Source organism: Anomalospiza imberbis, chromosome 17, assembly GCF_031753505.1.
Source record: "Anomalospiza imberbis isolate Cuckoo-Finch-1a 21T00152 chromosome 17, ASM3175350v1, whole genome shotgun sequence".
Taxonomy (NCBI): Eukaryota; Metazoa; Chordata; class Aves; order Passeriformes; family Viduidae; genus Anomalospiza; species Anomalospiza imberbis.
In genome coordinates, this window is record NC_089697.1 from 5,740,307 (window position 1) to 5,757,246 (window position 16,940).

General features: G+C 46.2%; 1 protein-coding gene across 1 annotated transcript in view; it reads left to right on the forward strand.

Moving 5' to 3' along the window:
• Positions 1–16,940, forward strand: part of RIMS4 (regulating synaptic membrane exocytosis 4) — a 55,382-nt gene that overhangs the window by 26,351 nt on the left and 12,091 nt on the right. Inside the window, exon 2 of the mRNA XM_068207569.1 lies at positions 4,829–4,970. Coding sequence (XP_068063670.1) covers positions 4,829–4,970 — 142 coding nt within the window. The remainder of the gene's footprint in view (positions 1–4,828; positions 4,971–16,940) is intronic.

The window sequence follows — 16,940 nt, forward strand, 5'->3', positions numbered from 1 at the left end:
AGAGTTGTGTGTGGGAGTGATGTACAAGAGGACATGAGAAATGGTTACTCTTTCCTTGGGGGAGAGAAGGGAGCAGCACTGCTCTTATTTTTCCCACCCCATAATTTCAAGCAAATCCAGTTCTTGGTGGCAGCTCTTCTACAGGAGTGGCACCATCCTTGAGAAGAGCTGCCTCTTGGTTGACAGCTGAAAGTTTAGTTAAAGGAGCTCTTCAGAAGGTGCTCTGCTCTGCACAGGGCACCTTGCTCCTCTTCATTTGTTACTGGGCTGTCTGGAAGGAACTTCTGGTTGGGTGGTCAGACGTCACTCAAAGATGAGGGGAAATATCATAATAAGATCTAATTAATAATGAATAAAATGATGGAATATAATTAATATCAGTCAAGAAGAATGTAGGGAAAATGAGTCTCGTGCGAAATTCATTTTTCGCCAAGTTTTAGAAGACACAGATACTGGGTAAATGTGGTAAGTATGTTACGGTTTTGTCCTAGAACAACATGGCCCTAAAAATGTGATCGTGGTAAGTGGATTAAAACCTTGCTTCACATATCAAAAAGCAGTTGTCAAGGAAAAGCCTCAAAGGCAGGAGGGCTCTCTTGAAGGCCTGGTGATGCTCAGTGTTTTCATTTGATTTGGAGCAAGCATGAGTTTAAACCTCCGTTAATTTACAGGCAATGTAGACATTAGAAAGAGAGTAAATAGTATTGAGGGTGGGAGAGCTCTATAAAGCTCTTTGGAGTTTTACTTGCTTTTTCTTCAAATAAAATTTGTTTTCTTACATATTTTTTATTACAATGTTCTGCAAGGTTGTACCAGCAGTACATACAAGGGACTGCACAGCCTCCAGGTGAGGTGTGATGTGACCAGGAGCTTACTATGGTCTTGGGAGATACCAGCAGAAGTAGTGAAGATGAGAGCATAAGCTGATTTTTACCTCTGGATGCGTTTCTGCGCTAAAATGCAGGCTTCAGTTCTGTTCTCAAAAGGGTGTTTGAAACCTGGGGAGGTTGTTATAAAGATTCAAGGCCAGGAGAAAAAAAAATGCCAGAGCATGAGAGACATAGAGTTCTCAGTCTGTTTAACTTGTCAAAATAAGATTCAGAGATAACTCATCTGCACTGCAGAAAAGTCTGTCTAGTGAGAACACAAAGCAGCTCTTGGGGTGGAGAAGGGCACTAAAAAAACCTCATGTGTGAAAGCTGAAACCAGGCAAACTTAAGCCACATCTCTAAATGTCAGGTAGTAAAATAAACTGTGCAAGCAAATGGCAGATTCTTCACCTCTCAATATCTTCAAACCAAGAGTGAATAGTGCTTTAGAAGATATTCTTTAGCCAAACACAAATTGTTTGGCTGAACAGAGCAAAATCAAAGCACCTGTCAACACTGAGAACCTGGCAGAGTGACTGCTGGGCCCTTCTGGTTGTTGGCGTCAGCGAGGTGCCGTGTATCTTCATCCTGGATATTTGACCAAAATATTTCTTCTTCCCAAGGTCATCCCAAACTAAAATCCTCTCTTAGTGAGGTATTGCACTGCAGGCTTGACTGACTGCTTAACCTCTGTTGTTTGCTGCTTAATTGGAAGAGATGCAGGGAATAAATCTGGTGACGCTGCAGAAAATGTCGATACTGCTCTTACTTGTTTCAGATACCACTGACAAATTAAGACAAATGATTTTGCCAGGCAACACCCACATAGATGCATATCGTTTACCTTCTGATTGGCAAAGGTGTCGAGCACAAAGATTTCAGGAAGGGGAAGAGGCACAGCCCCTGTGCCATGCTCCACACTGACCAGAGAAGGTTAATGGTAGGTGACTGTTGCTTGTGAAATATTTTTGGCTCACAGATGAAAAGTGCAGTGTCATCCATATTTATTTCTTTTCCAGGTGTGCTATCCCTGATCTGTCCTCCTCTCCCAGCTATGGGGATGGATAGTTTAGGAATCTGTATCTCCTTTCTGATATGTAGTGGATATGGTGATCTCTTACCCTGTTTCAATCATGCTTCTGGCAGCTGTGGTTTGGGAGCTTTCCTTTTTGGCAAAACAAATTATTCCCCTTCTGTTTAAAGGAAACTTTCAGCAAAAAGAGACTGTAGGGGGAGAAAGGTTGAAGAAACCTTTCTCCGGAATAATGAGACATCATCTGTAAGATGCAGGAATTGCTGTGCATCTCTGTCTGGAAGAAGAGGGAGGAGCAAAGGATTTTTGTCCTTTATTCACATTGTTTTGTTTTACAAAGATTCTTGATTAAATTTTTGCCTTTTTTTTTTTTTTTTTTTAATCTGCAAAAGCAATCAGGACTACTAGAAAATGACCCTCCCAGCAGTGGAAAGCTGTGCATGTGGTGCTCTACAGCTGAACTTGCCCTGTGCTAGCTAAATCTCTGGTGCAGTGCCCTGGTGCTTCCACAGTGCTGCCTTTCCTTGCCTTTGGGCCCTTCTGCTTTATTTCCCTGGCTTTCAATCAGGAGATAGTTGATAGAATAGAGCAAGCACCTTGTGTTGCTCCAAACCCTTGCTCTGTCCCAAGCCTCTTGTTTGTTGCTAGCTGTGGATGAATAGTCTTTTAATTTTGAGTGTGTCCAGGCACATCTCATTAGACTGGGGGAAGAAGAGATTTTTTTTAAACAGATGTCGCATGGCTGGGCAACGGGGCATTTTCCATTTCTTTCCTACATTTATGTCATTTGATGCTTTGACTCTGGCTGCCAGCAGAGCTCTTGTGAGGAGTAACCTCAAAGGGCAGGAGGATGAGTGCTCCGAGTGCACACGTGAAGGAAGGATGGGCACTGGTGCATGTGGATGACTCAGATTGTTTGTGGAGGCGAATGCGAGACAAATGAAATGGACCATCAAGTCTGCCCACATGGTTGTGGGATGTGCCCTCAGAGGAACCTACAAACCCCATCAGAGGCTCCAGTGAGCTGCACAAGGCTAAAGAGGGTGCATCAAAGGGGAGCTGCTCTGCACTGGTTGGGAGAATAAGCATGGCCATTTCACAGAGCTTTGCTTTTGTTGATGCCCATATTGATATTCTTGCCTGAAGGCTGGGGTTTTGAAAGTGTATAAGAAATATGTTTTACATTTGTGTAACTACCTGATTTATACAATGTGCTTCATGCATTGCTCTAGGCACACAAACAGTACATGCTGTAGTTAATGTTAACCCAGAATGTGCAAATTCGATCCCCTTAGCTCACAGGGACATGTGTACACAGGCTGCACCATATGTGGGGACAGCAGCTGGTACAGAGCCCTGGGGCCAGCACGTTTACCCAGTTGGAAACCTCATGATAGTAGAGGAAAAGGTACTTTACAGCTGTATTCATAGGAGAATTTTTGTCTTTGCATTTCCATGTAGATATAATTGGAGAAGTGAGATAGGAAGCATTTCTGATATCTTACGGAATTTTTTTTCCAAAATCTCTCTTCCCACCAAGATCTAAAGAAAAGTATTTTAGGTCAAGCAGCCTGCTACAAATAACAGTGTATTTTAGGCAGGTTATTACAGATACCCTCATATTTCCAAAGTAGTTCAGAAAGTGATTCACCAGAAGTTCCACCTGAATATGAGGAAGAGCTTCTTCACTGTGTGGGTGCACTGGAACAGGTTGCCCAGAAAGTTGTGGAGTCTCCCTCACTGGAGATATTCAAGAACCATCTTGTGCAATCCTGTTCAGAGTGTGCTCTAGGGTGACCCTGTTCCAGCAGGGAGGATGCATCACATGACCCACTGTGATCCCTTCCAACCTTAACCATCCTGTGATTCTTTGAAAGATTTGCTTTCTTTAATATTTGGCGATCCTGAGTTCTCCAGACTCAATAGCTGGGTCATTTCTCCTCTGGAGGTGGTACTCAAAAAAGTTGGAAGGTTTTTGAGAGCACCGTGGGTCAGAAGTTTGTTGCCTGAATCCAGGGTAATGACTGAGCATCTTTGGAGGATTTAGAGAATTTTGCTTTGTTCAGAATACTTGTAGCAGATGTGTTTCAGGATGAGTGCTCTATGTGGGATGAAATCTGGAGCTTCCTAACACCAGCTACAGCAATTAATAGTAATGGTATTCATTACATATTCATTACATAACATGGTTTGTTCTGAGAAACAGACTGCTTGAGATGAAGGATGAAAATAGCAGCTGTTAATTTCAGAGGGCTAAGCCTCTGAAGACTGCACCCAGGAGGAACCAGAACCTACTTAATTCCCTCTATGCTGTGGCTGAGGGCGTCTGTCAAGGGGAATAGTCCTCTCCAGGGTTTTCCACAGCTGGTGCCTTTCTGGTGCCACCAGGGAACATTTTGGCTGTGTCCAAGTATTCCCCTGTGGCTGGTCTGGGAGGACTCCTGCTTTGACAGCACTACTGGTGCTGCCTGGCCTTTTCCTCCCCTCTGCTCACTTAATGCCCACCAGGACCTGCCACTCTTTGTGCTGTTCCACACAACCTAAGGCAGCAACATGGGATTTGGGAAAGGCTTGGAGGTATCAGCTGTGCCTGTGGTTGCTGCTACTGTGTTCCCTGACTGGGTAGCTCTGGGTGTAGCCAGCTGATGTGGCTGCCCTCTCGATGGATAATTAATTGGTACAAATGGTTGGAGCAGGTAGGGAGGGTGTGCATGCTCTGAGATCTGCCAGGCCTGGCATGGTGGAGCAGTGAGTGTGTTCCAGAGGTGACTCGGGAGCTGCTCATGAAGCAGGGCTGGGTAAGGGAAACGTGTGACAGATTCCAGGCTGCTCTTCCAAAAGACCTCTTCTGCTTCTCCTTGGCTCTGTCAGTGCAGAAGGCTCTGGGAATAGAGGCTGACTGCCTTTTCTCCCCTTGTGTTCCTAGATGGTGATGGTCGGAGACTGAAAGGAGCCATCCAGAGGAGCACAGAAACTGGCCTGGCTGTGGAAATGCCCAGCAGGACCGTCCGCCAAGCCAGCCACGAGTCCATCGAGGACAGCATGAACAGCTATGGATCAGAGGGAAAGTAAGTCATCAAAAGGGAGCTGGGGATGCACTGTCCCTGTACCTATTAATTTTCCTCCTTGCACTCGTGGGATGCACTCTCCCTGTACCTATTAATTTTCCTCCAGCATGATGGATGGTGTGTTTTTCTGACTTGCCTGTGCTGCAGGTGTACTGCCCATCCAATTAGAGCAGATCTCTCTCTCTGCATAGCTGGCACATACTTGACTGTTTATATACTTTTTAGTGTCCTCATTACTCTGAGCTGAAGCAGATACCCATTACTTTTAACCACTTTGACTTTGGATGAGTAATTCAGGGTCAATAGCAGAGGCTTATTTCTGCTCATAAATTATAAGCCAGTAGTTTTTAATGTTGCACAATAGTTGTCCATTTCCTCTGTTTCAAAATAGCCCTTTGGTTTGGGGCAGGCAGAAGTTTCAAGGTGCTGAAAAGGGTGAAAGTAATAAAGTACATGATAACATAGCAAAATTCTGATATCAAAATACGCATTTTGGAGCCTGTGTGTACTTCGGTAAAAAACTTTATTTTGTTTCATCTGAGTTACAGTGTCCTAAAAAAATGTGTTTCAGAAAAGATTTTTGACCCCAAGAGAAGTCACAATATGCTTGCATTTAGACTTTATACCAGAGTGCAAAGCAGGGGATATTTAGGCCAGAACTTTGGGACCTGACTTGTCTCCAATTCTGGTTTTTGTATTTCCATTACTTGAAGCCATATATGGAAATTTAATTATTTTACTAAGATGACTGTTCACGGGAATCTTTGGAATCAAAAAAACCCACAGTGTTTAAAGAAGGCAGTACATACCATCTGATTTTGTGCTTTCTAGGTGTGAGGCCAAAATGTTTCTATACCTAAAAGGTGTTCTGTTCAAGCCAAGGACTACACTTGGCATCACTCTGTATGCTGTCTCGAGCCCTGTGTGGTATTCCAAGTACACTGTACAGCTAAAATGCTGAGATAGTCCAAAGGCACTCTCAATTAATGTGATTCTCGTGTTAAATAAGTAACAGGCTGTAAATTAAGAGAGACTTTCTTTAGCTTTAGAAGTAGGCTAATCCTGGAAAGGCATCATAGATCTATGCTGAAGGTTCAAAATAGTAATGAGGCACAGACTGCGATAGCAATCTTGTCACTCCAAAGCTGTGATGTACCTTATCTCTTCTGTGAGCTGCTGTCTCCAGGGAAATATTCCTGCTACACCAGCACAGTCCTGTGGCTTGGAGTTCTGCCTCCACTACTAGATGCAGAGGATTAGTGATTAAGTTCATTCCCTGGGCAATGAGAAGCAAGAATCTGCTTTCATGCAGAGCAAAATTCTTTCTTTTTTGTATTTACATAGCTTATCCTCCTGGGAAGGGATGTAGTTCCCTGAATGGTCTGTGTCCTCTCACTGCTTCGTTCATCAGCTGCTTCGTTGGGCTTTCGTGGAGGGGGGGAGTATTTCTGCCAACAAAATACTGCACCCCTACAAGTGCGGTCTCACCCTGAAGGCAGGTGACATGTAGCTATGAGCTCAACAGAAAAAGGAAAAGCCTGTTTTGCAATCCAATTGTCTTTATTAGAACAAGCCTAATGTTTGGTATTCCAACCTTGAACGCTTCCAGATCATCCTTGCCAGCATCTCAGCCAGGGATGGGGTAGTTTCTTCTCTTCTCTGAAAAGTGTGATTAAGTGGTTCCTGGATGCTTTGTTCCTGGGTGGGATAATTAATCTCTTCTGGGAACCTGGTGGGAATTGCAGCTATCTGTCTGAGCCACAAGTGATAAGCAAACAGGGCTGAGAGTACAAAGAGCTAAGGGGGCTCAATTCTCTTGAAACATGGTGGGAGGGGAGTTTATCCACTTTCTTTTCCTGCAGCAAAGAATGGAATTGTTTGGGGAATAGCTTTGAGGAACAGAAATGTGTTCTCCTAAATCAGATTTCTCTTGACCTCTCTCATTTGCTGTAGCTGTCTTCCCAGGGAGGCAGAATGAAGATTCATATGTCTCTGTTAGCTGTGGCGAGTTGATTTTCTTTCTAATAAAAGCTGGGTTTGTGACTGGTGCAGATTCTCCCAGGTCAGAGAGTCTTCAGCAGTGACTGTCAAACCCCTTGTTTTCAGCAAGGCAATGCTCTTCTAGTTCTTTCCACCCATGCATCCCTTTGGTGTGTCCACACCTGGAAAAAGATGGATTCAAAACCTCTCAACTTCCATGTGTCCTTATAATCCTTACCAATTTAAGGACTAACAGGACAACTTCCAAAGGTGGCATGCTGAAGTGATCAAAGATTTGGTGGAATTTTGGTGCAGGAGGCCTAAATACCTGCCTTCAGCCATACAAACTGCTTTTAGAAAGTGTTGCTCACTGACTGCTTTTTCGTTTGTTGCAGGGAGCTGGTGGCAGCTGCCACAGCTGCTCTGTGCTAGTGCAAGGTATCACAGTTAAAGAATGTTCTGAAGTGCATGGTTTTGAGCAATGCTGCTTTCATGTGAACACCAGAGTGCATAAAATCCAGATTTTTTTTTTTTCATGGAGAGGTTTATTATGCAGGGGTATACCTCTGAGGTATAGAGGCTAGGCCTTCCTTTGAATACTCCCTTTACCTGAAGATGAAGTGTACTGGAGACTAGCTGGGCTAAATGATGCATCTCCTGGAATTAAAGCTCATACAGCATGCCAGGAAACGCTGACATTGTTAACACACTTCTTCATGTAAATTTTTGTCAGACAAGAAGTCCTCCAACCTTCTTATCCAGATTTTCTATTGGACAGTGGTTGTGTGCTAGTATGGGAAATTAATATAATAAAACTCAATGTGAGACTTTGTAGAAGGAGAAGTAGATATTTACTCTGAACAAAACTGTTTTCAATCACTCCCATGTCCAGGTTTCATTCCCTCACCTTCTCACCACCCCATGTGGGCACCAAGCCTCATGAATCCAGGTGCTGGAGCCAGGCTGGGTTGTGTGCTGCAAGGAGGACATGGGACACCATCTGTCAGGCCCCCACTGTGTCTGCTGAGTTGTTCTTCACGACAGACTGGCTCTTAGACTGTGTTTTTCTTACACTTTCTAGGACTTACCTGCTATATTGGAGTGATCTTTCACCTCAGGGTCTTGCTCTTTTTCATCTCTGCAGATCTCAAGCAGCACTGCCACCTTTTTGTTCGCTTTTTTGGGGGATCTTTATGGCTACAGTCTGCCCTCAAACAGGGTATGGAAGTGACCTGCTCTCTAACCTTGTCTGTTCTTCCCCTGTCATTGGAGAACAGATCTGCTGCAGCCAGGTTGGTTGTGCTTTCACATACACAGATGTTTCCATTCATAATTCATCCGGAACAATCTTAGCACTGGTTACAAATCCTACAGCAGTGAATATTTTCTTCTATGTCTATACTTAAAGATTCACTTGAGAAAACAGTTGCCCACTGTAGTAAGTGCCTGTGGGGTAGTCTCAGGACACCAGGATTGCTGCAAGGATACAATTCCGAATATAGGAATAACTCACAAACAGCCCTGTGAGATTCAGCAGAATCTCAGCTCCATCCTGGCTCTTGCATGATCTACTTCTTGTTTTGGCTGGGTTTTGCTGCAGCTGCACGAGACCATGTACAGCATTCAAAAAGCAGTAGATTCTGGACTTGCATGTAAGTTCTTCCTGCCAAACACTTTTCTTCCTGAAAATGGAGCAGAAAGATAAAAATGGACCTGGAACAAAAGCCGGCTGGCTGCCATAGTGCCTAGTGAGTGGTACTCATAGTGTTTTTGTTCTTGCTGGCTACTGCTGGGATGATTAAGTTCTGGAGAGATCAGGTGATTTTTACCTTAGAAAAGCACAGCAGATGGTGACTAACAAAGATTTGGAGGATTGTTCTCGTATTATCTGAGATGAGTGTGCAGGTCCAGCAAGGAAGCATCTTGTTGTTAGCCATCTCACCTCTCTTCTCCTTGGTGAGGGCAGTGCTGCCTGAGCTCTGCCCTGCTGTGCCCCTGGCAGGAGCAGGACACAGCCTGGCACAAGGGCCACCAGCACGGGCTGCTCGCGCCTCTTGGCTTCCTTCTGTCTCTGGTACCAACTCTCCCACTGGGCTGGTGCGAGACAGGCTGGGGGAGCTGCCTGCTCTTCTCTGCTTCACTGTGGAGCAATAATTAACAGGAAGCAGGAGAAAATACTGGCCTGGGTTGTGACCACATGGCCACGTGAAAATTCACTTCCCTTCACCAAAAATTATCCATCAACATTCAAGAATGATCAAAATGAATGCTCCATTCAGGAGATTCACATTGCAGCTATTCCCTGAATGTTTCTTGTTTGACTTCCAAAGCCAGGAGAGTTCTAGACTCTTTTATAACAGATTATCTTCAGGCCTCTTTTTATCCAAGTCCTTTAAAAAAATGTAATGAAACATGTTAATATCAGTTCAGGCTGTAAGAAACCTGTCTCTTTTGAGATGGAAACCAGGAAAGGCATGGAGATTATTTCTGTAATATATCAAGAAATTCCTTAGCCTGTTTAGCAACAGCACATCCTTTTGTGCAGGCAAAGCTTGACCAACACAGCTCAGAAAGGATGTGACCTTGAGAGCTGTAGTTCCAGCAGGAAATGCAGTGAATCCCACCTTCAGCAACCTCTTGGGAACAGACAGAATTGCTCACTGAAGACAGGTAGCTATCTTTTATTCAGTGCATCTGAGATGACTAGTGATCGCTAAAAATGGAGCTAGCCTGGCAAGGTGGGGAAGGGAGTGGGGGAGGTCTTTGTACAGAATTGAGTGCATAGTTTTTATAGCGCTGTTTCAGTGGCAGAATTCATACAGCAGAAGGAAAGGGATACGCGAGCGGAGTACAATGTGTTACAGCACATAAGACAGCACGTCACAGTGCTAAAAATGCTACAGAAAGTGGAGTGGCCCAGAGAGAAACAGAGCTTGTTGAGAGGCAGAGTTGGAGATCTTGCCTGGCAGAGGAGAGCTGTGCAGTTGGTGGGGTTAGGGTGGGTTTGGGTCCTGCAGGGATAGATTCTCACGGAAAGCCTTCCCTGAAGGCTCCTGCAGCATTCACATCGACTTTGACAGGTTAAGGGGCTGTGTTCCCAGTCCCTGGACAGTGTAGCTGGGTGCATATTCCTCGTGCACACCATAAATATTTGAAAGATGGGGTAATGGACATTGGCAAGTTCTGCCTTCCTCCTTAGCTGATAGATTCTGCTTGGCTCCTGCCTGGGAGATGCGATTTAAAAGACGTTAACATGCAATATGGATGAGTGTGATTGTTACACAGAACATTAGTGCTCCCTGAAATTGGAGTTCTGATGGGTTTTTTTTAATGCTCAAATAAAATAACTGTCAAATATGTTATCAGTCTCAGAGGAGACTTCCCTCTCCCCATTGCTTCTGGCTGAAGGAATCTGTTGCTGTCCCTGTTTTTTAAAGATAGAGCTGGAGAATTTAGATGTAGATGTATGATGTATCTGTTAGTTCAGCTGTGCAAGTCAAACCACTGAGATGCATGGCTGTGTTTGGGCAACTTGCTTATTAATTGCAAGTTTGTGCCATGAGAGGATAAAAAAAAAGAGGCTTTTTTATTTACAAGAACAGAACAATAATTTCTTATCCCTGGACCCAGACACATCCCATGCACATACCAGACACATTGGAGCAGCTCTTCAAGAACGTATCACCTCTGGAGACTTGAGATGATGGCAGATAGGTGTTTGTGTGGATGGTGTAAATGAAACCATGAAAAGAACAAAACAAAATGCTATCTTCTGAAAATAGCTGTTGTCTGGGTGTGCTAGGGGGTGGCTGTGTTGAAGCTGTCTGGCCTCACCACCTCACTGAACCCAGAGCAGAGGAGTTCCGTGGGAGTCAAGGTGTGCAACTTGTGAAACAGAGAGACAGGAATGGGGATTTGGACCAAGGGGGAGGACACAAAATTCTCTTCTCCTGAGAGAGTTCCTGGACAAAAGGGTGTTACACCTAGCCTGTGAAGGCAGATGAATGCCTTGCTCTGTATTTCTTCTGCACTGGCACAGCAGCAAGTGTGTGGCAATCTCAAAGTCTTATAAGACTTACAAAAAAGCATGGTATCAAGAGGAAAAGAAAGGGAATAGGTGGTCTGTTTTTCAAACTGATGATACACAAAGGATGTTCAGGACTGATGTGTAAGGAGGAAGAACTGGAGAAATATTTGGAAGGAAAAAGTAAAGCAATGCACAGGAATAAACTCTCAGGGAAGGATTTTAAGAACAGGTTAGAAAAGCAGCTGTCCTGGATATTGTAAATAAGGCTGCTCTGGCCTTGGGACCTGGGTGTGGACTGGCTGACCTGTGGAGATGCATTCTGATTGTATTTCCTGTGAGTATTACAAGATTTTGAAAGCTGATTCTGCAAACGCTCTCAGCAGCATAATGGGATACCTGGCATACAGAGTCCCAGAAGCAATTTAAAAATAGATTTAGAAAAGAGGTCGGACAAACTCTGCACGGACAGGAAAAGAAATTAATGATACATTTTCCCTAAATATGTCTGCCTTTGCACATTCTGCATGCTGATCTGTAGCCACCAGCAGGCGGGAGTGCGGAAGGGACTGAGCTGAGCCACATATGCTGTGTGAGAGGGATCAGCACAGCTGCTCTGCATTTTCTTCATTGCACTTTGCATTGAAATCAGTGTAGTCCATCTAGGCATTCAAATCCTGATCAGTTTACAAGCAAACTCTGAAAAGCTGGTTCTCCATCCAGTCATATGTAAGGAGCAGCTGCTGTGCCATGAAGGAAGCGACTGAATGATTTGCACACAGAGGGGAAGGACACAGATTTTTGCAAGGAGTAGGTCAGGAAATGCTGCTACCCTGAAAGAGTAGAGCAGCAAGCAGCTGGCAAGGAGCCCTTTAAGCCACTCTTAAATTACTCTACAGAGGACAGCTTTCATACAGCCTGACCTACAGCATGCAGCACAAGAACACAGTCTTCAGAGGCTGCACAGATTTCCTAAGTAATCAGGAGTAGGAATGTTGTGTTTAAAAGAAGAAGGTCTGGGCAGTTTCAGCCCCAGTTTGAGCACACAGCTTCTAAGATCCATAGAATGTAGAATATGCTGAGTTGGAAGGGATCCACAAGGATCCCTGAGTCCAGCTCCTGGCTCTGCACAGGACACCCCAGCAGTCCCACCCTGAGCCTGAGAGCAGTGTCCAAACGCTTCTAGAGCTCAGACAGGCTCGGGGCCGTGACCACTGCCCTGGGGAGCCTGTTCCAGTGCCCCACCACCCTCTGGGTGAAAATCCTTTTCTAACATCCAGCCTAACCCTCCCCTGGCTCAGCTTTATACCATTTCCTCAGGACCTGTCACTGGGAAGAGATCAGTACCTGTCCCTCTGCTTCCTCTCACGGGGATGTTGAAGACCACAATGAAGTCTCCCCTCAGTCTCCTCCAGAATGAACAAACCATTGTGATCTCCAGGGTTTCCCATAAGGTTTCCTCTCCAGTCCCATCACCATCCTCATGGCCTCCTTTGAACTCTCTCTAATAGCTCAATTTTTTATAGTCTTTTTTATATTGTGCCAAAACTGCCCCCGGGACTTGAGGTGAGGCTGCACCAGTGCAGAGCAGGGCAGGACAATCCCCTCCATTGCTGGCAATGCTGTGTCCGATGCCCCCAGCACAGGATTTGCCCTCCCAGCTGCCAGGGCACTGCTGATCATACTCAACTTGCCATCAAGCAGGACCCCCAGGTCCCTTTCCTCAGCGCTGCTCTCCAGCCTCTCGTTCCCCAGTCCGTACACACCAGCAGTCCCACTCTGCATATAAACGTGTCACAGAAGGACAGAAGCGGTGTACGGGCTCGGTCCTGTGTGCCATAGAGCCGGGCTGCTGGCTGGTGCCTGCTCTGTGCGGGCTCGTGTCTCCCTCTCGCGGCTGTGCCCGGCTCCTTGCTGGCTGGCACTAGGTGTGTCCCCGCTGCCGTGCCTGCTGCCGCTCGTGCCGGGGACAGCTCGGCCACAGCCATGGCTCTTTGATGCTGGAATGGTGTTTGCAGCCTGTGCTGAGCCTTGGCGGGAGCTGGTGCCTGTGCGGCCAGGGTTAATGTTCGTGCAGGTTTCTGATGCGTTGGTGGGCTCAGAGATCCCAGGATCAAAAGCATCCAGTGTCATCTTTCTGCTGTCCCTGTCCTGCCTCCTTGCCTACAGCTAAAGCCCATGGTCTGAGCATCCTCCAGCAAAATGTCCTTCATTTGTCCTTGACACGCTGGAGGCATCGCTGACCTCCCCGTGCTCTCCCTCTGCTTTATGGCAAATAACAGCATTGCGTTCAACTTACAAGCAATTCCACAGCAAACCCATAATCTTTAACTCCATTAAAATTGTTCCCATTTGCCTGTGGCAAAGCAGACCTGTAAATCATGATTAGTGAAAGCAAAGGGCCAGAGAAGAGATAATTAATTTCGCTTTGCTGTTCAAAGGCTGCGCTGCCTTCGCTCAGTGGAGGATTTGTGCCCTTTACACAAAAGGCTGACAAGTGTCACCTGTTAATCTTCTCTGTGTGCAGCTCTTTGCAGCGTGAGATGGTCCTGTCACAGGGCCCTACTGCCTCTGGCAGCTGCTGTTTGCAAGTCAGCTGCAAAGCGCTCCCTCTATTCCTCTGGCTATTTTTAGTAGCATTTCTCTTTAGATGCAATAAAAGAGACATCTCATATCAGTGATAACCAGGTTGTAGTGATTGTTCCCCTTAAAGATCAGACATGTTGGGCAGTGGGAGGGGAAGGGCTTTCCAGGATCGCTCCAGTGTGTGTAAAACATCTGCTGGCTGTCACCCAAGGTGGAGACACCACTGTCACCTGCAGCAGATTCCTTCAGGAGCCTGTCTCCAGCACATTCAGTGTGTGGTGGTTCAGCTGGAGAGCTGGTTTCTGGATCAAGGGCAGGTCAGAACAGCTTAATATTTGCAAAGAGCAGGCAGGAAAAGTCTGCTGAGCCTGCAGCATGTTTCAGAGTGGCAGGGAAGGGCTCTTTGGAGCATCAGGGCTGCATTTAAAGGGTTAAAAGAAGTCACGGTGGAGCTCTTTTCCTCCCTGCTTTAACTAGGAAAAACGAATGAATGGGGAGAGCCTGTCCCAATAATCTCACCATGCATGTCCCCCTCACCTCACCATCCCAGCTTCTCTCTGAGCATTTGACAGACAGCTCACCAAGCTGAATTTGAGCATCTGAAATTTAGTCTATTCTGCTGAATGGTTCCTGCTGTTTTTAATTCACATTCATACTAAATTCTGCTGGTTTATGTTCCTCTTCCCTCAAGGGAGAAGCAGTAGCTTTCTTGGAGATAGCTTATGATTTTTCCAGACAGAAATTGTTTCCATTCCAGGGTTATTGGCAATACCCAAATATATGTCCAGGAATTGGTCAAAGCCAAGATTTAGAGCTGCTGCTTCTAGTGTCTAATAAAGCAGGACTGCAAAAGGTCAGCCTCTGTGCAACGTAGCAGCCAGTTCTACAGCTAATGGCATAATCTATTATAGAAGTAATTCCTATGTCTTCCCTTCCCAGTCAAATATAACAACAGTGGGGAACATTAACTGTCTAATTTAATACTGAGTTTCTTATAGTGCTAGTAAACCCATTAACTAGGGCTGTTATCCAGACTGATGGAGTCTTGACCTTGGCCTGTGTTTTTAAGTGAGCTTTGCCATTCCCCTTGGGATCAGCAGCTTCATTCAAGCAGCAGCTCCACTGCCCTCTTTGCAAGGGTCTGTGCTGGTGGCCCAGCCTGGGTGTCCCTGCAGCGGTGTCCTGCCCTCTCGCTGTAGTTTGAACTGCAGAGCATTCATTGTTTCAAGGTCATCCAGAGCTCTCTGACTTCTGAATTTATGGAGGATAACAGCAGCTTTTGCTTTGCTGTAAGCACTTCCAGTTGCCATTGGTTCAACTTTACCCCAACAGTCCTTGTTCTTGTGCTTTTTAACACTGTCCTTCATACTCTGCTGCTTTTTTCCTCTGTGTCATCGATACAGGCTGCAGCATCAGCTGCTCTGTTAGCAGGTGCTTTTACTTTCTCCTGAGCTGCCCCAGCTGCTGGGCAGAGCCTTTGCTATCAGCATTCATAGATAGCATCACATAACATCTTGGAAGGGACCTTAAATATCATCTGGTTCCAGCCCTGCTGCCATGGGCGGGGATACCTCCTGCTAGACCAGAGAAGGGGTAGGCTGGTGTGAGAGCACAGGTGCCTTCTCTCCACACAGGTGTAGTGCAGAGGAATCCTTGGCATCAGCCTTTGATGTGATTCTCTTTCTGGCAGGTAAGAGGAAATGGTTTCCTGAATTGTTTTGAATATTCAGAGGGGTTTCTCTCCTTTGCTGTCCTGCAGGGTTTCTGTGGGTGGTCTTCTCCCACCTTTGTGTGTCCTCTGCAGTAACACGGCTGGACTTCCCCCTAGAGAGAAATTGCTCCAAGACCTGGTTCTGGGTGTGCTGTGAGCTCTCATAGCTCTCAGCTTCACTCAATCCTGGGCTTCCCCTCCTCTGTCGTGGTCCTCAGCATCTTGCTAATTAGCCCAGGCATCTGTTCTGAGCACAGCAGTGAACATTTCCCTGAAGGGCTGTGAGTTGTCTTGCCAGATTGTTATTTACGTGCTGGTTCAGGTCACACACTCCCCAGGGCAGGAGCGAGACCCGAGTTTGGCCCATTTGTCTTCCATGAGTTGAAGAGAATAAAGAAAACATTTGCCTTCTGGCTGATGGTCCATTCATCTCCTGCTGAATTTTATGTCTTTGTCTGTCAGATCTCCTTTTTCCTGCACTATTTTGAGTTCTCTAGGCACTAGTTTTCATCCTTTTTTGACTCTCTGTGTGCAGCCCAAAATGCCTGAGCCAGCAGGGTCACGGAGTCTCGCTGGTCCTCATGTGCATCAGGACTCACTTCTTCCCTCCTTGTATGGGCAAATCATGAGCCTGATAAAGCCTGTCTGGCTCTGGGCTCTCTCTTCTCTGCTTCCCCCATCCCATGTCCCTGCAGATTTTCTAGCCCTGGGGTTCTCTCTCTCTCTCTGTGTGCAGAGTTTATCCTGGGGAGCCAGGCCACAAATCCAGCAACTCTGCCCTGGTCCCCGGGCCGGCTGCCACGGTGGGGCTGACAGATGCCAAGTGGATGGTGAGGCAGGAATTGTGCGCCCACAGAGAGCAGAGTGTGGCCCTGGACATTGGGGATGCACCTTGTGCTGCTAAGGAGTTGGTGACACAGGAAACCAAGAAAAATGTTAAACCTTCTCTGCAACGAATGCCAAATAAGTGCCACTGCTTCTGTTGTATCTCAAAATATCACCTGGAGTGTTGGTGCAAACAGTGGATGCAGGGTGAAAAAAACCACTGAACTGAGGAAAATGCACCCAAACAGAGCCCCTCCCAAGCCTGTCACCCAGGACGCCGAGACTCCCTCATCCCTTTTCACAAAGGTGACATTCGTAAAGAGCTCAAGGGCAGGTTTTTCCATGCTGGTGGCTCAGCAGCTCTCCCTGTGTAGCAGCAATAACCAGATTTCTCAAAGAGCCAGGTCAGTGTAGAGGGGAGGTGCAGTATTCCATGGAAAAGTTGAGCCATTTAATGCAGTGCCCCGGTCACAGGGAACTAAGCCACCCTATGAACCCATGCTGATGACGTGTCCTCTTCGGTCCCCACGTGTGGTGAGCTGCTGAGGTGTGTGTGCTGGCATCCTTCTTCCCTGTCAGAATAAATAAATATTCCCATGGGGCTGAGAGCAGGTCTGCAAATAGCTAATGAGAGCTGAAATCCCAACCTGAAATTAACACGTTGCTGGTTGAATGGGGTTGGAAAAGAATTTATTTTCTTTTTAATGTCTTTCAAATGTGACTGGCTAGCAGGGGGCATCACCAAGTCTTTGTGGCTGACTCAGCTGTGTGAGAGCCTGCAGTCCCCAGCCCACCCCGCAGGCAGGGCTCCTCTCTGCCTGTACCCAACGTGCAGCCTCCTCGC